Raw genomic sequence first — 27,951 nt, 5'->3', positions numbered from 1 at the left:
ACGAGTACATTAATAATTTCATAAGAACATAGTTAACTAAACCTCCCCAAAAGAAAAGGACACAGATGCTTTTTTAACCTCAGTAAAATAACAGTACTTCATTTTTACAGCCCATAAAACTACTCCTGACTATTAAAACTGTATGAGGTAAAGCTACTGGTGGTGGTAAGGGAGGAAGGCAAAATAACTGCCCTATATCAACACCCACCACTTGTATATGTCCAGTGAACATTCCACATCAAACACTGACTCACCCGCAAAAATAAATGGGTGCCCAGGGCTTCCCTGGTGGCTCAGTGGTAAAGAATCCGCCTGCCCATGCAGGAGACATGGGTTCAATCTCTGGTCCAGGAAGATCCCACATGCTGTGGAGCAACTAAGCTCATGAGCCATGGCTATTGAGCCTGTGCTCTGGAGCCCAGGAACCATAACTGCTGAGCCCACATGTTGCTACTACTGAAGCCCACGCACCCTTGAGCCCGTGCTCCACAACAAAAGAGGCCATCGCCATGAGCAGCCCAAGCACCACAACTAGAGAGCAGCCCCTGTTCTCGGCCAACTAGAGAAAAACCTGCATGGCAACAAAGATCCAGCACAGCTCAAGATAAATAAATAAATATTAAATGGGTGCCCAAAAGAGCTACTGCCCACCCAGCCCATGCAAAAGTATTAAACCACTCATCTTTGAATTACTCATCCTTCAAAATTCAGCTCAACCACCCCCTCCTCTGTGTAGCTTTCCCTGATCCTGCCCTAAATTGTAGACTCCATAAAGAGACTGCATCTTATTCTTCGTTGTTTTCCCTTAACCTTAAGACAGTGTAGAGGGATGGAGGGAGGGAGGATGGGGCAAGTGCCAGAAGTCACATAAAGAAACTCTTTTCCATTGTCTGAATAGCTTCACAGACCAAAAGATCTCTTTAGGGTCAAGTACCAGGTCAGTCAGCATTTAATGAATAAACACTAACAGCAGTGACGAACAGCCTCAGACACAATTAAGCCTCTGAGAAATTCTACCAATTTATAAGAAACATAGTCTTGTTCTAATGCTGTAAGATCCTTACTGTCAAATAGTTTAGTCTAATTTACTACATGCATGATGTCATTTTGGTAAAAAGTAAAGGAGGAAGAAATGAAATGTTCATTCTACAATGTATTAGAGATTTTCAGCCTCTTGTTTGAAAAATATTCCTGTAAGAAAGACAGATAGATCTTTTTTCACTTTAAAATTATTTTAATTGAATTGATTTGAAACTTCTTGCAGAAATGATCACATGAAAAAAACCTAAATAGATTTTGTCTTTAAACACAATCAAAATACCATAAAGCACATGGTTATCATTATGGGAGTTGAGTTAGAACTGACCATTTAAAGAGGACACCTTTATAAACAAATCAAAATAAATCATGGTTTAGGTTCTAATACTGGAGATTCTAATATAATTAATTTTAAAAGATTAGGGGAAATGATCTTGCATGATGATTCTAGTCTATGAATCATCAAAAAATTGGTTCTGGAAAATAACATAATTCTTATTGGCAGCAGATGACAACCAAGAATCCTAATGAGCTCTTTTATCTGATCAAACCCTCCCTTTATATACATTTTATAGTATTTAGAGGAAAGTTAATACATCACTTCTTGGGACTAGATTTCTGCAAAAAATAGGAGTAGTGAAAGTAAAGCAAAATGTAAAAGGCAAGTAATAAAAAATTTACATCTCTATTTATAGCTAAGGTTCACCTCTGTTGAGCTTTTGAAATATAACTTCAAGGGATTATTACTGAAAAATGTCACTACTCTCAAAGGCTTTGACAGTGGGTGATCCTGAATTCTGATGCCAGTTCTGTCACTTACTGTGTGATTCTTTTTTTTTTTTTTTTGAGAGTAGGAAAAAAAAGGCTATTTAATAAATTAAAATTCAGAACAAAACATAAAACAAATGGCCAGGATAGAGTCCATGAAATAATATTCTGTTAGTTGTGAGAAGCATACACAGAATAGCCACTGAATCAGAAGCAGACTGTCAGAAATCTAACCTGTCAGCAGGTCAGCCATGATTCTCTTGTCTATCATTCCATCTATGGAGGTTACATGGGGAGGAATAGGGACCACTTCTGTTGGGATAAAATTCTGCTGAGATGTATTGAAACAGCAATTGCTGTCTACTCAGAGCTAAAAGCAATTTAAGTCAGGTGATAAGAAGAACGTAGAATTCATTAACCTTCCTGCCCACAGCTCTTCTAGGAGAAAAAAAATCCTATTGCTTAAAGAAATTTATGTAAAAGATAGCAAGTGGTGGTACTTTCAGATGTGTATTTACAAAGCTGCCCCAAATATACTGCCCTGCCATGACAAAGTTTCTATTTTTTTTTTCTAACTCGTTGTGTGGTTTTATTAATTTCTCCAAGTCTGCATTCACTACAAGCCTCATCTCTCTTGCCTACCTTTCAGACCCTCACAGTCTCTGACTCTCAAACTTTTGTCTGGACATCTCTTACACTTTAAGTCTGAATTTAGACATTTAGCTCCATAAACATTTAACTTCTTATTCAATCCCGCTCCTACAGGGGATAAAAGCACCCTCAGTTTTCCCCACCATGGCACTTCTCAGACTATAATTTAGATGTGGTCGAATTGTCTTTCTCCTCCACTGTTCTGTAAGTTTCATGAGGGGAGAGCTTCTCTCTGGCAGCTTCATCATTGTCTGGCACTTACCAGGTACTCAGTAAACATTTCTGGAAAAAAAAAGTGCTTGAAATGGTTCTTAAAAGGGTTCAATCAATAGGAATCTATTCATCAATCCACTGAGGTTAGAAAGTACGTTATGTACTTGGCTAACACAGAGAGTCAATATGAGAAGTCCATTTAAGTAACATTTCTGGTCATTCACAAAATCATGGTTACAGACATTAACCATTATGCTACCAAACATCCGGCAACGTTAGCACCCAAGGGATAAATTTCTCCCTGATAGGAAAATGTTTATATCTCTAGGCAGATAAGCTTCCTTTATCAGATAATGGAAATTATATACTCCAGCACCTGGCATTTCTCACTTAACTGTAAGAAAAGTAAGATCTACAGTCAGTAACTAATGCAATTAACTTATCTTAGAGGACATATCACTAATCCTCTGTGCTTCTCAATTTTTTGTCAAAATTAACTTCTATGTAATTCTTCATTAATCATTAATCTGTCTTGAGTTCTTTCTCCATTTAAGTTATTACAGAATATTGAGCAGATTTCCCTGTGCTATACAGTAGGTCCTTGCTGGTTATCTGTTTAAATATAGCAGTGTGTACATGTCAATTCCAAACTCCCAATTTATCTCTGCCCCATCATTCCCCCCAGTAACCATAAAGACCGAGAAGTAGTTTGAAGAATGAACCAAGTTCCAGTTTAATTTGCCCACATTCTGCATTAGGGTGGACACCTGCAAAGGGTCTCCTTTAATCCATCAGTCAAGAAATAGTCTCTTAACTCAATACATGGTATTTGTATCCTGGATTAAAAAACAGTGCTGTGTGATCCCATTGGTAATTAGATCACTTCATTTTGCTAGAAATTCTCAAGTGCCTTTTTTTTTTTTTTTCTTTTTTGTGTGAGAGGCTATCACTGCAGTTCCTCATTTCTGGGCAATCCCTGGAGAAGGAAACAGCAACCCACTCCAGTATTCTTGCCTGGAGAATTCCATGGACTGTATGGTCCACAGGGTTGCAAAGAGTTGGACACTACTGAGCAACTTCACTTTCCTTCACTTTCACATCTTTACATTTCCTGGAACTTAAAGAATCTACATCTAGCTCCTATAACCCTTCTGAGTTCTTCAGTCTTGTGTTTAATTTCCCTGGGTCTCCTTCATCCATAAAAATTATGGTCAACAGACAAGAAGAGAACGGAATAAATGAAGTCTCTTACAGAAAATAGAGGTCAAACATCCACAGTCCTTCACCACTCAAGAGTTACATTAGACCTCATCCACCTACATCAAGAATCAGTACATAAATACTAATGGTTTGGACTTCCCTGGTGGTTCAGTGATGAAGAATCCACCTGCCAATGCAGGAGACATGGGTTGGATTCCCTGGCCCAGGAAGATTCCATATGCCTCGGGGCAAATGAGCCTGTGCACAACCACTACTGAGCCTGTGCTCTAGAGCCCAGGGGCCGCAACCACTGAGCCCATGTGCTGCAACTACTGGAGTCCACGTGGTTTAGAGCCCATGCTCCGCAACAAGAGAAGCCACTGCAATGAGAAGCCTGTGCACCGCAACAAAGAGTAGCCCTCCTCACCACAACTAGAGAAAAGCCTGTACGCAGCAAAGAAGACCCAGCACAGCCATAAATAAATAAAAAATAAAAACAAATAAACACCAATGGTTCAACTGTGATTTTATTTTTAGCGCTTCTGCTATTATGTTTAATTGTTGAAGTCACTGTCAAAGCATTCTGAAAGAAGTTCAAATATTAACACATATCCTCAAAAATACAACTTGAATCTACTAACATTTATCTTAAATTTTTTCAAGAGTTCCTGGATCTAATATAGCAGCTTAAAGATGCGTCATCAAATGCAAATGATAATGATATTATCCAAAGCATCCACTACAGGCTTCATTATTCAAACAGAAATGCCTGAGGGAGACGTGATCAGTGAAAGTAAGGCAAAATGGACTACTTTGTACCATGGAATCAAAATGTTTAAAAATATACAGGAAAGGATGACTTAATGAGAGAAATCCCATAGCAATTCAATCCTGCCAGCATTGGAAATCTTAGAACACTACTGGGTCTCTAGGACAAATAAAAAGCAATATTTATCTACATTATATAGCACATGGCACAGTGGCAATCAACCCCCACAGCAACTTTGGGGATCTTTGCTTCTTTTTTTTATTTAAATTAGTTTATATATTATTATTTATTTTTTAACTTTACAATATTGTATTGGTTTTGCCATACATTGACATGAATCCACCATGGGTGTACATTCTTAACATTCCTTATTATGGCAGAAACTTTTTCAAAACTGCACAAATAGTGCTACTCTTTTCTTTGAAGTACATAAAATGCAAAACAGGCCATAATCTCTCAGAACAACACTTAAAAATTATAGTAGTAGAATTAGCTACCAGGGACAAACAGACTCACCCATTAACAAGCAGCAGTTTAATGCTGACTATCTCACTGCAGTAAATAAGCAATAAATGGATGGCAATGGTGTATTCCTTTGCTAGAGCTGCCATAACAAAGTACAACAGACCAGAGGTTTAAACAACAGAAATTTATTTCCTCCTAGTTCTGTAGGATAGAAGTCTAAGAGCAAGATATGGGCAGCACTGGTTTCATTGTGAGGCCTCTCTCCTCAACTTGCAGATGGCCTCTTTCTCACCAGGTCTTCACATGGTACACGGTATTTCTCCTGTGCACACAAGTGTCTGTGTCCAAATTTCCTCTTCTTAAAGGACACCGTGCGTGTGTGCACGCTCAGTCTTGTCTGACTTTTCAACCCCATGGACTGTAGCCCACCAGGCTCCTCTGTCTATGGGATTTCCCAGGCAAGAATACTGGAGTCAGTTGCCATTTCCTTCTCTAGGGGATCTTTTCCACCCAGGGATCGAAACCGCATCTCCTGTGTCTCCTGCATTGGCAGGTGGATTCTTTACCACTGCACCACCTGGGAATCCCTTAAAGGACACCAGTCTTATTGGATTAGGGCCTACAGTAAAGACTTCATTTTAATCTAATTACCTCTTTAAAGTCCTTATATCCAAATACAGCTACATTCTGAGTTACTGGCTAGTTGGGACGTCAACATATAAATTCTGGAGGACAAAATGCAGCCCATAATAGATGACCTGGTCTGCTCAACAAACTGGATTACTTTCACTCAGAGGAAAGTTTATAGCAATATAGGACTCCTCCAGGAACAAGAAAAGCCTCAAACCAGCAACCTAACCCCACACGTAAAAGAACCAGAAAAAGAAGGACAAATGAAGTCCAAAGTCAACAGGAGGAAGGAAATAAAATAGATTGGAGTGAAAAAAAAATAAAATAGAGACTGAAAAGAGAACAGAATATAAAAAAGAGTGTATACACATACACATAACTGATTCATTGTTGTGCAGCAGAAACTAACCCAATATTGTAAATATACGCCAATAAAAATTTTTTAAAAAAAGAAAATACAGGCAGTACACTCTTTGATATCTGTCTTCATGTTACTTCTGAATGTATCTCCTCAGACAAAGGAAGCAAAAATAAAAATAAACAAATGGAACTACATCAGACTAGAAAGTTTCTGCACAATATACAAAATGAAAAGACAATCTATTGAACAAGAGACGATATCTGCAAATCATATACTCAGTAAGAGATTAGTATCCAAAATATACAAACAACTCATACAATTCAACAATGAAAAAACTAACAACTGAATAAAAATATAAGCAAAGGAGACATTTTTCCAAAGAAGACATACAGATGGCTAAGAAGCACATGAAAAGTTGTTCAATATCACTGTGTAATGCAAATCAAAAACACGATGAGCTATCACCTCATGCCTATTAGAATGACTATTATCAAAAAGGCAAGAAATAACAAGTGCTGGCAAGGATATAGAAAAAAGAAACCCTCACACACTGTTGGTGGGGATGTAAACAGGTGGAAAATTCTATGGATATTCCTCAAAAAATTAAGAACAGAACTACCATATGATCCAGCTATTCTACTTCGGAGTTTTTATCAAAAGAATATGAAAGCAGTAATTCAAAAAGATATACACACCCATATATTCATGACAACATTATTTACAATAGCCAAGATACAGAAACAACCTAAGTGCCCATCAGCAGATGAATGGATACAAAACATGTGGTATATACATATTCACAATGACATACTATTCAGTCATAAGAAAGATGAAATCTTACCATTTATGACAAGATAGATGGACCGTGAAGGTATTGTGATAAGTGAAATGTCAGATGGAGAAAAACAAATACCATATGATTTCATTCACATGTAGAATATTTGAGCCAAACTAAATAAATAAAGCAAACCAAACAAAAACCCATACAAAAATTGTATCTTAGTAGATACAAAGAATAGAGTGGGGCTAACAGAGGGGAAGGAGCAGGAATAGGGGGAAGCATGAAAAGGGTAATGGGGATCAACTGTACTGTGATCAATGGCAACTAAATTTTAGGTGGTGAGCATGCTATAGTGTATATATGAGTAGAAATATAATGTGGTACATATGCAACTTATATAATGTTATAAACCAACGTTACTAATAAATTTTTTTAAAAAACAAGATAATTTGATTTTTTAAATTAATTTATTTATTTTAATTGCAGGCTAATTAGTTTACAATATTGTAGTGGGTTTTGCCATACATTGACATGAATCAACCATGGGTGTACATGTATCTCCTATCCTGAATCCTCCTCCCAACTCCCTCCCCATCCAATCCCTCAGGGTTGTCCCAGTGCACCGGCTTTGAGTGCCCTGCTTTATGCATCGAACTTGGACTGGTCATCTATTTCACATACGGTAATATACATGTTTCAATGTTATTCTCTCAAATCATCCCACCCTCACCTTCTCCCACAGAGTCCAAAAGTCTGTTCTTTATATCTGTGTCTCTTTTGCTGTCTCACATATAGGGTCATCGTTATCATCTTTCTAAATTCTGTATATATGCATTAATATACTGAATTGATGTTTTTCTTTCTGACTTATTTCACTCTGTATAATAGGCTCCAGTTTCATCCACCTCACTGGGCCTTCTTCTGCATTTTCTTTGTGTGTTAGTTGCTTAGTCATGTCCAACTCTTTTTGACCCCAAGGACTATAGCCTGCCAGGCTTCTCTGTCCATGGCGTTCACCAGGCAAGATTACTGGAGTGGATTGACGTTCCCTTCTCCAGAGGATCTTCCGGACCCAGGGATCAAACCCTGGTCTCCTGTATTTCCCTTATATCATTAAAAACTGGTAAAAATAGAACTTCCCTGGTGGCACAGTCCGCCTGCCAGTGCAGGGGACACAGGCTCGATCCCTGGTATGGGAATATTTCATATGCCACGGAGCAGCTAAGCTCATGCACCACACCACTGAGCCCGTGCCCCTGAGAGCCCATGCGCCGCAACAAGAGAAGCCACCACAATGAGAGGCTCAGGTACCGCAACCAAGTGTGGCCCCCGCTCGCAGCCACTAAAGAAAGCCTACGCAAAGCAACGAAGACCCTGTGCAGGCAAAATTTTTAAACAAATAAATAAAATGAAATAATTGACTATAATAGCTAAATTGTTTTGTCTCACTTAATGTGAAGAGATGAGCAGTCACTAGAATTATGCCCAGCTCCCTTGTAAACTGACAGTCCAGTGATCAAAGCAGCAAGAGAAGACTCCAGACAGACAGTACAGACTGAACACCAGCACATAACTGAATGTCATGAGGTCTTGGGCTGGAAATGATCACACAGGATTTAAATTGGATAAAATGGGTAAAGGGCTTAGCAGAGGTTCTATTACTCTTACGACTGAAGTTGAAAGCCTTCCTTCTACAGACTCTGGAAACTAGGAAATGCAGCATTTAGCCTATGAGTTAGCAGCATCTTAAAGAAACAGAATCCTGACATGGAGAGCCACGTTACTCATTTCTAGCTCTTTTGGACTCAAACCCAGAAAACATGCCTCAGTTGGCAGCCTTAGCAGAAGTCTGAGATCAAAGGCCTGAATTCCAAAAAGCCAGTGCCTTCCCTCGCCCAAATGTGTGAGAGGAATTCCAGGAGCGGGACTAACGGGTGGAGAGCAGGAGAGAAGAGGGGTGGGGCAGGGGTTAGCATTGAGCTACATGACCAGCTAACCTAGGTCAGGAGTCAAGCCTACTGGGTGGGAAAGATCTCCTGCAGAAGGAAAAGGCAACCCACTCCAGTATTCTTGCCTGGAAAATTCCATGGACAGAGGAGCATGGCGGGCTACAGTCCATGCGGTTGCAAAGAGTTGGACCCAACTGAGCACACACACATACATACATACATATATGTGGAGAGAGAGAGAATCTGTGTGTGTAAAATTTGGTTATTTATAGTATTTAATCTTACTATCTTGCACTTCTAGTTAATATTTTTCTTAGGTTTCTTTCCTAAATAAAATTTTTTTCTGTTATATGTTGATGTTTGGCAGAAATCAACACAATACTGTAAGGCAATTATCCTTCAATTAAAAATAAATAATTTTTTTAATTTTTATTTTTCTGTTATGAAAAAAAAGAAGAGTCAAGCCAACTCAGAAGCCAAGATGGAAGCCTGGATGGAAGCCAGGATGGCCCGCCCTGGGCTGCAGTGAAGGCAAATTTGCCTCAGTCTTCTGTAGCCACAGTTCTGAACTCCTTCTCTGATTCATTCACAAAAGGAAAATGGGGCAGGAGGCCTATTCTCTTCCACATGTTGCATCTTATAAACCCAATTTTGAGTTCAAATCTCCAAACGTGAAGAGCTGAAAAAACACTCAACAGAACAAGACTGAAATTCCCCTTCTGAATCCAGTGACTCAGGGTGGGCAGCTTGCCTTCCATCCACCAATGGTGGTTCAAGCTTCTTCAAGAGAAAGGGCTCACTGGTTTTCACTTACACCAGGGGTTCGATGCTTTCCTGCTCCCAAACCTTTGCTCTGCTACTTTCCCACGTGGAATGTACCTTTCTCTCTCCCACATCTTTCTGTACCAGACCCTGACATGCCCTGCCCACATGCCTTCAGCAGGCACCTCAACAAGCTGAAGGCAGGTGACTAGAAAAACCTAAGACTCTTGGCTTTTTTCTACCTCACAGGAGGCAAGAGCAACATGCTGAAGAGGTACCACTCCCAGAAACAGCCCTTAACCAACAACAGACTGCAGTCAGTGGACAAAACTCCAGTTTCCTCCATCCTCAGTTGGATAATATTCTGGCATGTTCTAGAGAATGAACCTAAGGACTCCCAGGATTTCCTCAGTGGGAATGAGCCCCAATTGGGCACATGGGAAATCTCTCTTTTAAAGCTCCCATCCTGTCCACATCTCACTCCCTAACTCCCTGAAGGTATTTTCTGGAAATCCTGCCTCAGGATCTGCTACCAGGGGAACCAAACCCAAGACAGCATCCTTTAAGACAAATATTAAATCTCATCTTCCCCATAAAACCTTCCAGCACCAAGGCCTCCCAAGTCACTTCCTATCATATTTAATACAATTTGTATATATTTTATTCTCTGTTGTAGGCTCTTAGAGAGGAGGTATTCTTTTACACAGTCCTGAAACCCTTGGGTTGCTCAGCACAGTGTCTAAATGCAAACTAGATGCTCAATAAACGTTTGCTGGTTGAACAAAGAATAAATTAATCATATTAATCAGCATGAAAGCCAGGGTTTTTATTTAATCTAGCTGAAACTACATCAATGTAGCTGTTTCCTTCTTTCTTTCTTTTCTATATTATTTTTGTGGTTTTGTTTGCTTGTTTTTTTCCCCAATTATTTATGTATTCATCTATTTTTGGCTGTGCTGGGTCTTCATTGCTGCACAGGCTTTTCTCTAGCTGTGTCAAGCAGGGGGCGGCAGCTCTCTACTCGTGGTGTTCCGGCTTCTCATTGTAGTGGCTTCTCTTGTTGCACAGCACAGACTCACGAGTGCGCAGGCTCCAGCAGTTGTGGCATATGGGCTCAGTAGTCACAGTTCTTGGGCTCTAGAGCACAGGCTCAATAGCTGTGGTGCACAGGCTTAGCTGCGCTGCAGCATGTTGGATCTTCCTGAACGAGGGATCGGACCTGGGTCTCTTGCACTGGCAGGCAGACTATTCACCTCTGAGCCACCAGGGAAGCTCCAGCCAACAGGGAAGCCCCTCTTCTTTTAAAACCATTGCATGAACTACTTTTCATAAGCAAACTACTGTGTGCACATACTTCTTTAAATCACCATTTTCTAGATATTCATCTTAAATCAAATACCCCTGATTCCCCCCACATCAGAACAAAGCCATTATCCTTCCAGGGAAATGGAGCAATAAAGAAAGGTGTCCTCCATACAGATGGCTGACAAACACATGAAAAGATGCTCAACATCACTCATTATTAGAGACATGCAAATCAAAACCACAATGAGGTACCATCTCACGCCGGTCAGAATGCCTGCTATCAAAAAGTCTACCAACAATAAATGCTGGAGAGGGTGCAGAGAAAAGGGAACCTTTTTACACTGTTGGTGGGAATGCAAACTAGTACAGCCACTATGGAGAACAGTGTGGAGATTCCTTAAAAAACTGGAAATAGAACTGCCATATGACCCAGCAATCCCACTGCTGGCCATACGCACCAAGTAAACCAGAATTGAAAGACACATGTACCCCAATGTTCATCGCAGCACTGTTTACAATAGCCAGGACATGGAAGCAACCTAGATGTCCATCAGCAGACAAATGGATAAGAAAGCTATGGTACATATACACAATGGAATATTACTCACCCATTAAAAAGAATGCATTTGAATCAGTTCTAATGAGGTGGATGAAACTGGAGCCTATTATACAGAGTGAAGTAAGTCAGAAAGAAAAACAGCAATACAGTATACTAACGCATACATATGGAATTTAGAAAGATGGTAATGATGACTCTATATGTGAGATAGCAAAAGAGACAAAGATGTAAAGAACAGTCTTTTGGACTCTGTGGGAGAAGGCGAGGGTGGGATGATTTGAGAGAATAGCATTGAAACATGTATATTATCATATGTGAAACAGATCACCAGCCCAGGTTTTATTCATGAGACAGGGTGCTTAGGGGTGGTGCACTGGGATGACCCAGAGGGATGGGATGGGGAAGGAGGTGGGAGAGGGGTTCAGGATGGGGAACACATGTACACCCATGGCTGATTCATGTCAATGTATGGCAAAAACCACTACAATATTGTAAAATAATTAGCCTCTAATTAAATTCATTAATTTAAAAAAAAAGAAGAGACCAAAGACCACACAAGTTGTTCATCCACAACCTTCCCCTGTACTTCCCCTAGAGTGACCCATTCATGACAGAACTCTGCTCACGCTGCAGTGTGGAAAGCAAACCACAGATAGCTGATAACTACACATGCATGATGTGTTTGACAATAATGATACAGCTTTTAGCATTCTGCCCTTCATCCAAAATCAGAGTTGTTTTTGTCAGTTCACTTAGGTCCCACGAAGCAAAGTCCTTACTGAGGTCCACTCCTCAGTTTTAAGCTACAGCCATCCAATATTGATGTCTCACATAGATTTCACCCAATTGGAGCTTTCTTGATTGTTCAAGACAAATGTACAGGAGAGGCTTGTAAGACTCTCTTATTCTCTCATTGGATAGTGTTCTCTCAAGAACAAACTGCTGTCTTATTGCACCTGGGCATCCTGAGATTTCTTGCCTCTCTGTGCCAGGCAAAGGCCAGGAGGACTGTAGGGATTTCACTTTACAATAAACATGAGAGCATGCTGAAGGCCTCAGCAGCCACATCAGACACAATCAAATGGAAAGTTAAATATCCAGTCAATGACTTACAAGTCTTGTCATGCTCTTTAATGGGTAAGCAGCTGGAGAAGGACCAAATGTATTGCAAATAGGTTTTTAACTCAACAAAAGTATGTTGTCTGAATTCTCAGTACTCATTACCCTGAATGCATATCAACCTTGGGCTGTCAAATTGTCCTCAAGTTTTCCTTCCGTCTAACTTTCAGCAAGATAAAGATCACAGAGTATACTACCCTCATGTACAAAAATGAGGAAAAAAAAGTACTGACAGAAAACAAAGCAAAGACTTACTGTGCTTTTCTTATTAGATCATAAGTTCCATGAGGTCACTGATTCTCTTTTTCAATCCTAAATTCCCCAACACCCAGCCCCATGACTGCCTTGCTGTGGCAATAATAATTAAGCATAAATACAAATATATATTGAATGTGTTAATCAACTCAGGCTGCCATTGTAAGATACCATAAAGTGGGTGCTTTAAACAACTAGAGATTATTTCTCACACTTCTGGAGACTTTCCAAGAACAACATTCTGGCTGATTCAATTCCTGGTGAGGGCTCTCTTCTTGGCTTACAGATGACTGCCTTCTTGCTGTGTCCTCACATGGTAGAGAGAGAGATACAGCAAGCTCTCTGGTGTCTATCTTATAATAACACTAATCTTATTAGATCAAGGCTCCATCATATGACCTCATTCAATCTTAGTTACCTCCTTAGAGGCTCTGTCTCTAAATACAGTCATGTTTCAGGTTAAGGTTTCAACACAGAAATTTTAGGGGGAATTCAGTCCACAGCATTAAGCATGTCTTTCCAATTAGCAGACACGTATAAGTACCACACATTATCTGTTAGTCCTTATAGCAACATATAGCTTAAAAAGGAAACTAAAGCTTAGCCTCCAGCGCCCATCTCTTCCCTGCACTTCAGACTGCTCTATCCACCTACCACGTAGATATGTCCCAGAGCCCTCAAATCAATGATGTCTACCCTGATTTCACATTCTTTTCTCTTCACCACTTAACCTGTTTGCTTCTTGTGCTGCCCATTTCAACTTGATACCATCTTCTACCCAGTTATGCAATCAAGGTACCCGTTAACTTTAAGTCTTTTTTTTTTTTTGCCTTGTCACCCACATCAAAGCTATCCTAATGATTTTTATAAATCAAAGATTTCTCAAAAGCATTCCCTCTCCATGGCTTTTAGCACTTCTTGAGAAGAGAACTTGTGTTTATTCCCCTTACTTCATTTTTCACAGTCTAGGCTATAATAGCCAAGCGCTTAAGCATGACATACAAGATCTTCCATGAGCTGAGCTGTCCCTGGGTCTACCTCTCCTGAATTATCTCCCTCTGTGTCAATCTTGTAATTTACCAAGAAATTCAACAAAATTTAACTTGCCACACTGCTCCATGGCCCTGTCTCCACTCTCTGCTCTGCCTAGAATACAGTTCTCCCTTTCCTCTCTCTCCGATCCATCCCTAACACTTCTCTTCCTCACTAGCACTTGCCTTCCAAGATTTAGTTCAAGCATCACCTTTCCTAAGATGCCTTCCCACACTCTTCCAGCCTGTCAGTGCCTCCATAGCATTCCATGTTTATCACCAGCACAATGAATTTCACACTCCTGTAAAATTATATATTTATCTATTGGCCTCTCCCTATGGCAAGGGCTGCTCACAGTAGGTGCTCAACTTGATTCCTCTGCATGTTAAATATTAGTGGTAAATAATTCTTGGATGTGTCTACAGGCCTCTAAGTACCCTGGACGTCTCCATATGATCCTTTCTCAGTCATCTGGGATGCTGTGCTGTGGCCAGGGTGTTTTAATGTTCAACCACATAGCAATGTTGGTTGCTATCACCAAGGTACAGTCTGATATGACAGCATCCACTGCAGTAAGAGTTAAAGGAACAGAAGATCTAAACAAACTAAAATTAGCTAGATCTTGTTACTCAACATAGTCTAAGTATTGGCAAGACAAATCTCTCAGGCAGGCACAGTGCTGACCCAGCATGGTGAAAAGGAACTGGACTAATACTCAGCAGACTCAAAGAAGAAAACCTGCAATACCTGTAACACAGGAAATTCTGAGTTCTGCTGATTCATCCTGACTTAAAGCTGCAATTACACTTGAGTAAGGAGTACCCAAGCTGACTCTGCATTTTTTTTCTGCAGAGCTCTCAGAATTTGGCACACAAGAAATTTAATAGTTGTTCTTTAGAGTCTTTAGTAATTTCTCAGATATTGAACTGTGGTCACCTACATTACAGTGTCTGATAGCATTACGTGGTATCTTTCTGGCAAAAATGCAGTCTTAGTCAAAATACTGATGAGAGTTTAAGATATTGACTGGAGCTTCTCAAACTACAGAAAATCATGCAGGAGTGCTCCTTCACCAAAGAAATATTCCCTGCTGGCTCAATTAGAGACTGAAGAGTCCTACGTAAGGCAACAGCTCTTGTTCATGCTTTGTACAAAGACATCTGTGCAACTGGTTCCAACTTGGGAAATAGCATTTAAATATTAACATAAACACATGCTCAGAGGAAAATCGAGTAAATCTTCATCAAGATCAAAATTTCTAAGAAAGTGTATTAGAGCAAATTAGGAAGCAAAGAACCTTCTCAAAATAGGTACTATTTGCAAGTCATCATTTTCTTTATTCTTCATACAGAAGTCATGTGAACTGCATACTGAAAGGTAAAGTGGAATTTCTAGACTGAAGTACAATTATACTTGAGTCAGTAATTTATCATGCTTGCTATATATATATATAGTAAAGATTATAGTTAGCACTTAATTAGCTAGCATCACTTCAAATATTTATTCCACTTAAAATCACATTTAAGTACTCCGTTTGAGATTTTTAATGCATTAAATGTCTCTTCTTTCAGCAAAAGAAAAGAATTAACTTCGGGGTTTATATTTTTCTTTAGGTGCTATATGACATATAATTAGCTAAAAAATATCAGTTGCTTCAACAACAGATATTATTTTGACAAAACTATTATCATGAAGTAGAATTTTATTGCAATTATTTATTGACAAGATCATAACTAAATACTTACTTGTTCAATGTGAGGTCAAGAATGAATTTGGAGCCAAAGGCTTCAATCTGGAAGCTTGCCTGGGCCAGATGGACAGCCTATGGATTCAAACAGACAGAAAGAACCTTAGTTTACTTTCCTATCTTTAAAGCTGATTATATTGATATCAAGAATGATATTTAATAAGAAGAACATTTTATGGACTGATTCATTTCTTTATGGATCCCTATATAATAATTCATTTCTTTAAAAAGAGAACAGGTGTATCGTCATGGTTTTACTTGGAAGGCCTAAATATCTGTTCAGCAAGAAACTAATAAAAGTCCTTTAAAAAAGAATCCACCTTGATAAAAATTAAGAGCAGATTCAACTGAACTTTCAAAGTGACTGTGATGAATTATGCAAAAGTCTGACTAATTAAAGCTTGATTTCAGCCTATTTTGTGCACAAAGCTAACCAATTCTTTCTGCACACCTAAGTGAAAACTCATGCCAGCGTTCTGCTCTTCATCAGGAAGTGGAACTTTCTCTAAATGAATTATCAGCAGAATGTCCCGGTAAAAAAACCTTTCAACTTCAGAAAGCACGTCAAACCAGGCCCTCTGTGGATACTCAGAGTCTCTGTCCCCCTTTGAAAGTCACACATTTACAAATACTGTCCTCATTGTGATTTAACCCAAAATGTAAAGATAATCTCATCTCAACATGAGTCATACGTTCTAGGTATTAAAGGGGCTTCCCAGGTGGTGCTAATGGTAAAGAACCCACCTGCCAATGCAGGAAACATAAGAGATTTGGGTTCAATCCCTGGATCGGGAAGATCCCCTGGAGAAGGGCATGGCAACCCACTCCAGTATTCTTGCCTGGAGAATCTGATGGACAGAGGAGGCTGGCGGGCTATGGTCCTAAAGATTAGAATAGCTCACAGAAGCATCTTGAATAATATAAATCAACAAGTCAATGAAGTTTTGTTAAAGTATTATCCAAGAAAAAACTCTCCTTTGTCCCTCTATCAGAAAAAAAAAGAACAAAGATAAATGTAACGTACCCACCCCCCCACCCCTTGCTCACAAACATCCTTCCTCCAGACTTCATTCAGGCACAGTGGGTGTCATCTATGAAGTGTTACATGCATGGCAACCAGACACTTTTCACTCCCACTCTCCTCAGTGCCACTGCTTGTTCCTCTTGCCTTCCTCCTCCACTTCCCATTATCAAAATCCTACTCTTCCTTCAAGGGCAGACCAATGACAATACTTTCCAGTAAGCCTTCTTCACACACACCTGCTGGGTACGAACTTGAGGCTTCAGAAGCACTGTGCCCTCCTCCACAGTGATGGATGATCACTTTCCATTCTGGACGGTTTGCTTCACAACTGATATCACAGGGGTCTTGCAAACATCTGTACATTAACCATCGTTCCCCAAAATATATGAACTTTCAATTAATTAACCAAATATTTATAATCAGGACTATTTCGCCAGGCCAAATCCATAGAATACTATAAGTAAACCATGACTTCAACTTCTTGTCAAGCAAAACTGCTGATCTGATAGTCACTCAGTTCAGTTCAGTTCAGTTCAGTCACTCAGTCATGTCCAACTCCTTGCAACCCCATGAACCACAGCATGCCAGGCCTCCCTGTCCATCACCAACTCCCAGAGTTTACCCAAACTCATGTCCATTGAGTCAGTGATGCCATCTAACCATCTCATCCTCTGTCGTCCCCTTCTCCTCCTGCCTTCAATCAATAATCAGCAAATAAAATTAAGAGGAAATTAACATATTAAAATTTAAATACAGAACAATGAGAGAGAAGGTGCCTCAATCCCTAATACCGTGGGATATCATGTCAGACCCCAAACAACCATGTAGAACAGGGACATTACCCTTGATCTGAGCTTCCTGTATTCAGACAACTCCTTGAGAGAGAAATTTCTGTCTTGTCAGGTGTGGTCTCTGTCATCTGCAGCAAAACCTCTATTCACCTAATACAACTATCATAGAGTCTTTCATCTAAATTCATTCTGTGTCTTGAAGCACTAATTTTTGCATGAAAATTTTTACTTGATGAATAATTTGTATAGGGGAAATTTTTTCATCTCTGGGTCCCAAAAGCTTAAGAAAAGAAAACAGCTTTTTTTCTGGGAATAAGACATGTCCTTTAGGCATACTTTCTCTTAATAATATTAAATGGTAGAGAAGAGCTCATTAAAGGCACTCAGGCTTAAAAGAGCTGCTAAATGTACTTGTTTGAGCAACTTTATAAACAAGAACATACTGTGGTAAAAAGAGAATAGCTATCCATAAAACAAAAACTACACATAGGGACTTCCCTGGTGGTACAGTGGATAAGAATCTGCCTGCCAACGCAGGGGACATGAGCTCAATCCCCGGTCCGAAGAGATTCCACATGCGGCAGAGCACTTAAGCTGAGGCACCACAACCACTGAAGCCCACGCACTCTAGAGGCTGTGCTCCACAACAAGAGAAGCCACTGCAATAAGAAGCCTGTGCGCCACGAGGAAAAGTAGCCCTAGCTCACCGCAACTAGAGAAAGCCTGAGTGCAGCAACAGAGACCAGCACGACCAAAAATAAATAACTTTTTTAGTACTGAAGAAAAAAACTACACATAAATTACGACATCGAAACAAATGGAGCAAAACTTCCAAATGAGTATTCCAAGGAAAAGTGCTTATAATTCAAACTTAGATAAATCTCTGTATGTCTGTAACTAATCTAAAGAACCCGATAGTGACCCAGCAAAAGACTCATTTTACAGCAAATAAGCACTGAGACAAGTACAAACCCCAAGAAAACTCTGTTGCAAAATAATGTAGCCAGGTAACAACTGCTTGTGTGTGTGTGTGTGTGTTAGTCGCTCAGTTGTGTCCAAGACTTTGCAACCCATGGACTGTAGCCCACTAGGCTCCTCTGTAACTGCTTACTCCATTTTGAAGAAATTATTGAGAGTCAGACAATCTGATCATTGTTAAGTAAGTTTATACTGAGTCAACGTGGCAAGTTTCAGTTTAACAGAATTTAATGAAAAACCTGGCAAATAATATTAATACTGGGATTTTCCTTTGTTTATTTTATTTAGTCCTTCCACACACAGGTGTTGAGTCCCACCCTATGTAGAAAGATGGCTGGGACACAGCTCAGGCTCAAGAAAGCAGCATCTGCCAGAGAAGCAGGCAGGGCTGTCAACCTCCACGTGTCTAAGGGGCCACAGAGATAACAAGGCTTCAGTGACAAGGTGCAGTTTGAACAAAGCTTTTAAAAGTGAGTAAGACTCCACCTGCCAGAGGACCCACTGTATACAGCACATGGAACTCTGCGCAATGTTATATGGCAGCCTGGATGGGAGGGGAGTTTGGGGGAGAATGGATACATGTATATGTATGGCTGAGTCCCTTCGCTGTTCACCTGAAACTATCACAACATTGTTTGTTAATTAATACAAAATAAGAAGTTTTAAAAGTACCTACATTTGCATACATTCAACGTGAGTAGCCGACTCATTGGAAAAGACCCTGATGCTGGGAAAGACTGAAGGCAGGAAGAGAAGTGGGCAACAGAGGACAAGATGGTTGAACAGCATCACTGACTCAATGGACATGAGTTTGAGCAAACTCCAGGAATTAGTGAAGGGCAGGGAAGCCTGGCTGCTGCAGTCCATGGGGTCACAAAGAGTGAGAACACAACAGAGCAACTGAACAACAACAACAACAAAAAATAAAATTAAATGCTGTAGATAAAAAAATAAAAAGAATCCACCTGCCAGGAGAAGAAAAGATATTCAGGGCCCGGGGGAAAAACAATTATAAAAATAGAGTAAAAAATTAACATGGAAAACAAACTTTTACAAAAAAATTTTAATGAAATTGCCTATAGGAAAATGGCTTTGGGGGGCAACGTCAAACAATGAATCTGAAAAGGTGGGCTGTGGAGCTTTGTGTGACGTGCTCAGTGATACATCTGCTCACATATACATGTGTACGTGTGACCCAGACAGCGAGCTTTCCCTTAAACGTCCCCACACGTACTCAGCACAGTGTCTGGCATATGCCATCATCATCATCATCAACACCAACACTAGGATTCAAACATACTGACAGACTCCTCCTCACAACAACTGAAACAATTAGTACCACGACATCAAAAACATTCCTGTTTCTCCATAGCAAAAAAAATTTTATTTTGTTACCTTTATCAGGAAGACTGTTTTAACATCTGAATTCACTTTAATGGTGAGAGGGAGCAAATCTTCCTATTAAATGACTTAAGATTTCCTGAAACATTTATCTTCGTTGCATAGATAGCAAATGGAATTAGTATATTCATCTAAAATATCTGTACCCATTTGAAGTAATTTCAATACAATGGTATATGTCATTCTTCTCATATTCTCTTTCCTTTGCTATACATTCTACCTTTGTACACAGAGAACAGATTCTTCTCTAGACCAAAATAAATACCTGACAAATGCTACTTTTCCCTATCTTTCTGTAATTTCTGCTCTGTCCCAGACATGATTAAAATGGGCTTTAACTTTTGGAGTCTCTATGCTATTCCACATCAACTGATCATTTTTTCTTCAACAAAATACCATGTATATAGTTTTGATAATAGTCAATTTTAAACATGTTTTCAAATCAGGTAAAATGAGTCATTATTGTTTTACAAATTCCATTTTTGGATACTATTCATTTTTATTTCATATTAACCTGATTCTTCCAAAAGATAAAAAAAAATTAGAATGGCAAGGACAGGTAGAAAATTTTTATAATACATGGCCATATTGCTTATAGCTTATTGAATATTTTAGAGTTAACTGACCAGCACCACTGAAACCCACTGAAAACACAAAGACTACCTCAAAGAGCACTGCTCTTCTTTTACAAAGAAGGACCTGCACAGCGAGGTTTAGAAATATGTTCAATACTACAGAATCACAGGAATACTTCAGAGAAGAGTACATGAACCACCCATCAGGTCATAATGGGTTATTTTCTCCATCAGGATATCTGCTAAACAGATTCAAAGATTAACACTTGTTTTTACAAGCCCGTCACTATAATAGCACTGTGGAAGAATGCAGGGTTTTAGAGTCAAAGAGCGTCATTTCACGACAAGAATAAGCAGAACCCTGGGCTCAGAATTACCACCCTGAAGGACTGAGAGCAGCTGTTGCCTAAGCACTTTGGTATTTTTCTTTTGACTCAGAATCTGGCACAGGGAAATTATAGGAGCCCAATAAACAAAAACAACTAAACTCAATTATATACACAAACCTCCTTCACTGAAGAACAATTTACACATCTTAACAATGTGCTGTTGTTTTCCTATGTTTTTCCCTTTTAGTAGATGGCACCTAATGGTATTGGGTTGGCCAAAAAGTTTGTTCAGGTTTGTCCATAACACCTTCTAGAAAAATCCAAACGAACTTTTTGGCCAATTTAATATCATATTAAATACCTTACAAGACCATTAGATTCTTCAGCTAAGACTGGCTTTGCATCTTATCCACCAGTGTTATGCTACTAAGCAATCATAAATATTCAGCTTTAGGTAAGTTACACTACATAAGCTGAAGAGACACAGTGGTTTTCTTGGGACTTACATTCTAGAATAGTTAACATTAATATGGACATGAAAACAATGGAAAAAGATGACTATCTACTTATAGAAATGAAAAGCAAGTGTTTCCAGGATATATATGTTTTCATGCAAAAATGCTTCACACATAACAAGTATTCAATTAGTATTCTGTACTACTTATAAGGAGTTGTGAATTCTAGAGTGTGTGCATAACTGAAAACAGAATATGGGAAATGAGTAATTTACACTTTCTCAAATTCAGAAAACATTACAAGACTGAATTCCGTATTTCAGTAGAAAGCGAGCAACTTGAATTGTGGTATCCATGCTATCAATGACAACAGTCACTGAGCATGTATTTTACTTTACTATACTCTATAAGAGACATGGTTAGGGTAACAGAGGAAAATTTAGAAGAAATTTCCCTGCCCTTAAGATATATTCAGTTTATTTAAGGAGATGCTCATTTAAGTAATGAAGGAAACATATCCAGAGTGGCAGAGCAATAAGACAAGAAAAAGCTTTACAAATAGGGAGCGAAAGACCTGGAAGGTGTCAAGCAAGCCTGAGCAGACACCACTGGGATGATTTCAGCTCGAGGAGAGTTGTGGGCTGTAGGAAACAAGGTGCTTGAGAAAGAAAAATGCTATAATTAGAGTTCGAAGAAAGATTAATAAACTGTCTCATTAGACACGGTCTCATTAATAATCAACTGTTCAGCTGTTTCATGTTTTCCATTATCCCTTCCAGCAGAAAAGACACTGTAGGTGGACTTCCCAGGTGCCACTAGAGATAAAGAACTTGCCTGCCAATGCAGGAGACATAAGAGAAGCAGGTTCGATCCCTGGGTCAGCAAGATCCCCTGGAGGAGGGCATGGCAACCCACTCCAGTATTCTTGCCTGGAGAATCCCATAGACAGAGGAGCCTGGCAGGCTGCAACCCGTGGGGTCGCAAAGAGTTAGTAACGACTGAAGTGACTGTAGGTAAAATTTTTCTTATTTCCTTCATTGTTATGATAATATTTCCTATTCTATGTTCATTAAAATAACATAGACGGTGTGTGTGTCTTTGTATGCACAGGTGCACAAACTATAACTTTTTCAGGAAATGTTTTTCCTCCCTTTATCTTTTTGTTCATGGTTTCTTCCCCTACTCTCAATGATTTTTTTTTCCAAAAGATCCTTCAAGAGTCCACCCTTTTTTCTTCACAGTGGGAAGAGTTCACAGAATTTCAAAGACTACCTTCTTTTGAGGTCCAGGACATTTTATGATATTTCAGAAAAGACAACCTTGGAAATACTCCAACAAGAAGGAAGAGAACCAGCAGCTCAGATACAAGGAGCCTCCTTTGCTGTAATGAGTTCAGCTGTTGAAGAAAGATGCTTCACTAGGGAGCCTTGCATCAGTCTTGGTTGCACAATATGTTTTTCTCTTCACAGAAAAACAGGAGACACAGAAGCCAATGACCCAAATAATTAAATTGCAATAAGAAACAAACTGCCAAATTTAAACTGAAATCAGTTTGAGGAAAAGACATCACTTTCTTAAGAATAGATATATGTGTACGTATAACTGAATCACTTTGCTGTATACCTGAAGTTAACACAACACTGTAAATCAACTACATTCCAATATAAAATTTTTTAAAGAATTTTTTAAAAAGCAAAATGTAAAAGAAAATGTTAAGCAATGTCACTATCATGAGATTTCCTTATAAGCTGTACAAAATCACAACTTGAAAACTGAATCGATCTAATATTCTATTGAATAAAGCTGTGTAGCAAAGATTCATAATCATAAATAAACAAGAAAATACATTACTTTTCTTTTAGCTCATTCAGGCTTTTCTGTACCTGACTAATCTGGGTTTATCCCACAGCTAAAGAAACATAAAAGTCCAACTTGTGGATTTTTTTCTGTGTAATGCAAAAACTCAAATATGGGAACATGTTTTAGGAGTTTTAAAGTGCAAAAGAAAACATCAATAGATCATTTTAAATTACAGTCTTGTTCTAATCCCTCATTCTAAGTTTGCTCATTGGTGATCACCAATGCGATCAAGACTCATATATAATAAAAATAATAATGCCCAATATTTCTTATGTTTTAATTATCTCAGTTATCTAGAATAATATGAAGCTAGTAAGGCAGACTTTTTTATTAGCCTCTTCTAGAAGAAAGACATTTTTAAAAAGCACAAAGGAGTCAAATGATGTTTTTTGTCCAAGGTTGCACATCAAAGAAAGATAAGGTTCAATGAGAAAAAGTGCCAAGTTCATGCCAGAAGTCCTTAAGCCTCCAAACCTCAATGTTTCCTGGTCATTAAAATATAAACAATAATAGCTTACCAACAGGATGTATGCGATGATTAAATTTTATAATAATGTAACAGAAAGTTCCTAGAAAAGGCTGGCCACATGGAAAGAGCTCAATAATTTAGAAAGGAGAGGGGTAAAGTAAAAGGAGAAAGAAAAACAGAAAAAGAAAACTGTATTACTGTTTTAGAAAGGTTATCAGTCAGCTCCATCTTAAAAGTTCCCTCCCATTATAGCTGGCCACCTCCTAGAAAATCCAATGTGCATTAGACTCTGCAAAATTTGCAAATTTTATATCTGTATTGCTAATTACCATTAGGTATTATGTTTTGACCTTGTTCAAGTTGTCGTGTCTTTAAAATAATATGAATCATTTCCCTGAGAAGTGGAACAGCTGCAAATATTACATGAAGGCAATTTTGCAAATTAAGGTAATTTGTTCAATGTCTTCCCAAGATTCATTTAAATAGGTAGCTTGTGGGAAAGAAGATCACATTTCCTTCTAGCATGTTCTATTTCACAGGATCATTGGTTAACCCATTAACAAACTTGCACTGAACCCCTACCTTGTATGAAGTACCACCGTGGCAGATGTAAAAGTATAAGACAATGAGTATTTACACAGTCCATGGAATTTTCCAGGCCAGAATACTGGAGTGGGTAGCCATTCCCTTCTCCAGGGGATCTTCCCAACCCAGGAATCAAACCCAGGTCTCTCTCATTATAGGCAGGTTCCTTACTATCTGAGCCACCAGGGAAGCCCGAAAATACAGGAGAATGAGTATTTATATCAAAAAGTTTATAGTCTGGTTAGGGAAATGAAATGAGAAGCCAAAAAGAAATATAATGCTTTAGTTAAATGATAATAGTAATATTATTTATAAAGACACCACAGATGATGTAACCATGATTGACTACTCAATTTAGTATGAACAAGTATACAGTATACATAGTAAGTGCACTTAAATATGAGGAATGAGAATGTTGAGGTCTAGAGAGAACTAAGAAGAGCTTGTTGGAGAGATCTTTCTCAGCATTTAAAGATAGAATTCAGATAGTTCTAGGACTGATTCAATAGGATAAAATTTCAAAGTGTTCCCTAACAAATAGAGACTTAAGAAACATGCTTTTAAGGTAAAAGACAGGAAGCCTTCCATTCTAGAGGGTTAAACTAAAGTTTGGATTGTGGAGTTTAATTGTGAGAATTAAAACATGGCAATTTATTACAAAACAAGGAATACACGAGATCAGTAAGTCATGCGAACACATACAAGTCCAACAAATACTAAGATATTTTGTTAATTAATCTATCTTTCACCCTTAAACTAGGAAGCGGAAATCCTAGCCTGGACGGATATTACAGAAACAATACTAAACCACCAACAAAGCGCAGACTTTGCACAGGTCATAGCAGATCAGGCTCTCCCTGTGAAAGAAGCAGGACACCGTTTGACCTTGTTCTCTGTGCCAGCCTCACCAAGGAAGATAGAACGTCTGTTCTGAAAGAAATCTAGCCAACATCCAATTATCCAATCTGATAATACAGAAAAAAAGGACAGCAGGTTGAATTCTAATTTCTGACCAAATCTTTCATAAGAGCGCTCTTCTAAATAAACCAGTTTTAAAAAGAATCCAGTTTCAGCTTCCTTCCTTTTTTAACCTACCCCTCAGTTTGAGGTGCTCTCAAAGCAGGATTCAGACAAAAGACAGACACTGAAGGAGAGAGAAAATAGGCACAGATAATCCATCAGATATTTCAGTGAATAAATCATGAGTTATCTCTACTAAAAATGTATTTGCAAAATTCCTCATGATCAGCCAAAGAAGAGAAGCTACCTCTAATATTATTAGAGGGCTCGAGGGGGTCTTTTAAGCCCTAATGGGTCACATTAAGATTTTCCTTAGTGATCATTTAGCAACCCAAAAGAACTTTGTTAATAATACACTTTCACAGACAAATCATCTATGGACATTTATATGAACCGTCTTCTATACATCTACCCTTAGTGATTAATGTTGGCGGATATAAGTCGACAATGCCAATTCAAGAGAGAGATGAAATCATAAGCCTTAGGGCTCTTGCCATTTGAAAATGAGTAAATCATTACAAGTATCACTACAGCTATATTATTTAACTTTCATATATTTTCTGAACGATGAGTGAAAATACAACTCTGACAACAGTTACCATGGAAGCAGTTTCTCTCTGCTGCCTTTCTGAATAGTAACATTTAATTCGATGCATTAATCTAGTAGCTGAGGTGTGATTCACCACGTTCTTTTTCCTCGTCCATTTCTACATCACCAAACTGTGTGTCTCCAAGGAGTGCTTCTCTCGCTGCTGACACTTTCATGATAAAACAAGAACAAATTCTGTCTTTCTAGCAAGAATTACTGAACACCCACTAAATAACTTAAATAAAAGAACAGAAGTAGGATATAAGGTTCAGAAAACAAAAAAGAAACACCAAGCTCCATGCTTAATGTCTTTGACTCATATACATGACAGTTTTTTTTTTAATTTGCTTATTTAACATTAATACTTTCCTGAAAGAAAAAATAAATGCTTTGAGAGGCAGCTCTCCATGATAAGCCCTACTTTCCTGGGCTTCCCACTCTGGTCCTTGGAATGCTGCCTATGAAGTCCAGTGGACTCAAGTCAACTCAAATATCTGTCTAGAGCAAAAGAAAATTCTTTCACTTGGATCTTTAAGATGACTACATAAGGATTAATTAAGAATGAATGAGTCTGAAATACAAAATGAGACAGTAATTACACTGTTCATCTAAGCATTTTTATATACAACAAACCATAAATTATACAGCACAAATTCAAATATTAATGTCCATGTCTCCTTCATTTAAAAACTACTGAAAATGTATAATCTAGAGAGGCTAAGCAGACCTGTCCAGGCCTGATTTCTCTTGAGTTACCTTGACTCCATTGATGTTCATTGGTGGGCCTAACACTATTCTTGCCCAGAACTGATTTGTATTGGAATCTCTAGACCAGCTCTGTAATGTCTACTTGAAGAAATGTTTCAGGCTCTGATTATGAGTTCATGGCACATACATAGCTATTTGACAACAGTATTCCTAAGAGGTCTCTGCTTCCCTTAACTACCCTCTGGAAGATGTGTGTCACAAGTTGTATGTTACAACTCAGCTCTGTCTTGTAGAGTAGACAGGTCCTGGGTAGACAGGACCCAGCTCTGTCTACATTTATGGATTAGAAAGAGTTCTGTGTTTTCCAGTTCTCAGTTGTGTCTGGCTCTGTCCTTCTGATCTTAGTTATGGCCGTGGAAGGGTTGCATTCTGCCCTTTTGCATGAAAAGAGTAACTTACAAACTGGGAGCCAAACCAAAAATGGATTTTCCCATTTCACAAAGAGATGCCATTAGGCTTCAAGAGTCACGCTATTAAATTTTGTTCCAGGACAGAGGCTCACAACTGTCGTGTATCATAATATTACTCAAAACAAGTAACATGGGCACTACACATACCTTACTCAAAGTTAGATGTAGAAAAGCTAATATTGACGTGACCTCATCTTCTCTAACATTCAACTTCGATAGAATTCTTCAAAATGCCAACCACAGCCCGTAGTCACACAATTTTTAAAACCAGCATTTCGAATACTGACTGCTATGCAGAATATTCTGATTATTTTAGAAAGCAAATGATAGCTCTCCCTATGACTACAGAATGTTTTAGGTTCATTAAAGCTCATTTTTATTTCCAAATGAGAACCTATAATTACATCAAACCTTGAAGACATACAAAAATAAAAATAGTACTTTGGAACACATCTATTTCCTCAGATTATATGTGACCTCCTTGGCTTCTACATCACACATGAAATCATTTACCCATTCAACAAATAATTATTGTATCTACCATGTTTCAACCTGAAGCTCCAGTTTCCTTGAGTTTATATTTTAGAATGTGTTGAGGGGCAATGGGGAGAAATTGAATCAACAAATAAATGTAACCACATTTGATGGTGATAAACGCTATAGGTAAAAGGAATAAAGGAAGTAAGAGGCAAAGGGAGTGTACAGTATGAAGAAGTGACAGTATTAAATAAAGTGGACAGAGAGAACTCTCTGAAAAGGTGCCATTTGAGCAAAGAGTGGGAGATGAAGGAACAAACCACAAGGATATCTGGGGAAAGAATTCCAGGTGGAGAGAACAGTGGTTGCAAAAGTTCTAAGGGAGGAACATAGTGGGTATATTAAAGAACTGCAATAAGGCCAGTTTGGATCAAGCAGAGTGTTGTAGGCATTGAAGTTAAAAAGCAATTGAAGTTAGAGAAGTTCAGCTATATAGGATCTTGTGAGTCCTCTGCCTTTTACTCTTAATGAAACAGGAAGTCACTGAGGATTTTGAGCCGAGGAGTCACAAGACCTGCCTTTCATTTTTCAAAATTCACTAAGGATGTTGCATTGA

The 27,951-nt window shown here is 38.7% G+C and overlaps 1 protein-coding gene across 6 annotated transcripts in view; it reads right to left on the bottom strand.

The window, feature by feature from the left end:
* Positions 1 to 27,951, bottom strand: part of ADAM23 (ADAM metallopeptidase domain 23) — a 206,878-nt gene that overhangs the window by 145,102 nt on the left and 33,825 nt on the right. For all 6 annotated transcript variants that reach the window (XM_081577941.1, XM_081577944.1, XM_081577945.1 and 3 more), the window contains one exon: positions 15,603 to 15,679. In XM_081577941.1, coding sequence (XP_081434067.1) covers positions 15,603 to 15,679 — 77 coding nt within the window. The remainder of the gene's footprint in view (positions 1 to 15,602; positions 15,680 to 27,951) is intronic.

Source organism: Giraffa tippelskirchi, chromosome 3, assembly GCF_054371585.1.
Source record: "Giraffa tippelskirchi isolate mGirTip1 chromosome 3, T2T-mGirTip1v1.2.pri, whole genome shotgun sequence".
In the NCBI taxonomy this organism is placed as follows: Eukaryota; Metazoa; Chordata; class Mammalia; order Artiodactyla; family Giraffidae; genus Giraffa; species Giraffa tippelskirchi.
This window is presented reverse-complemented; position numbering and strand designations above follow the sequence as displayed.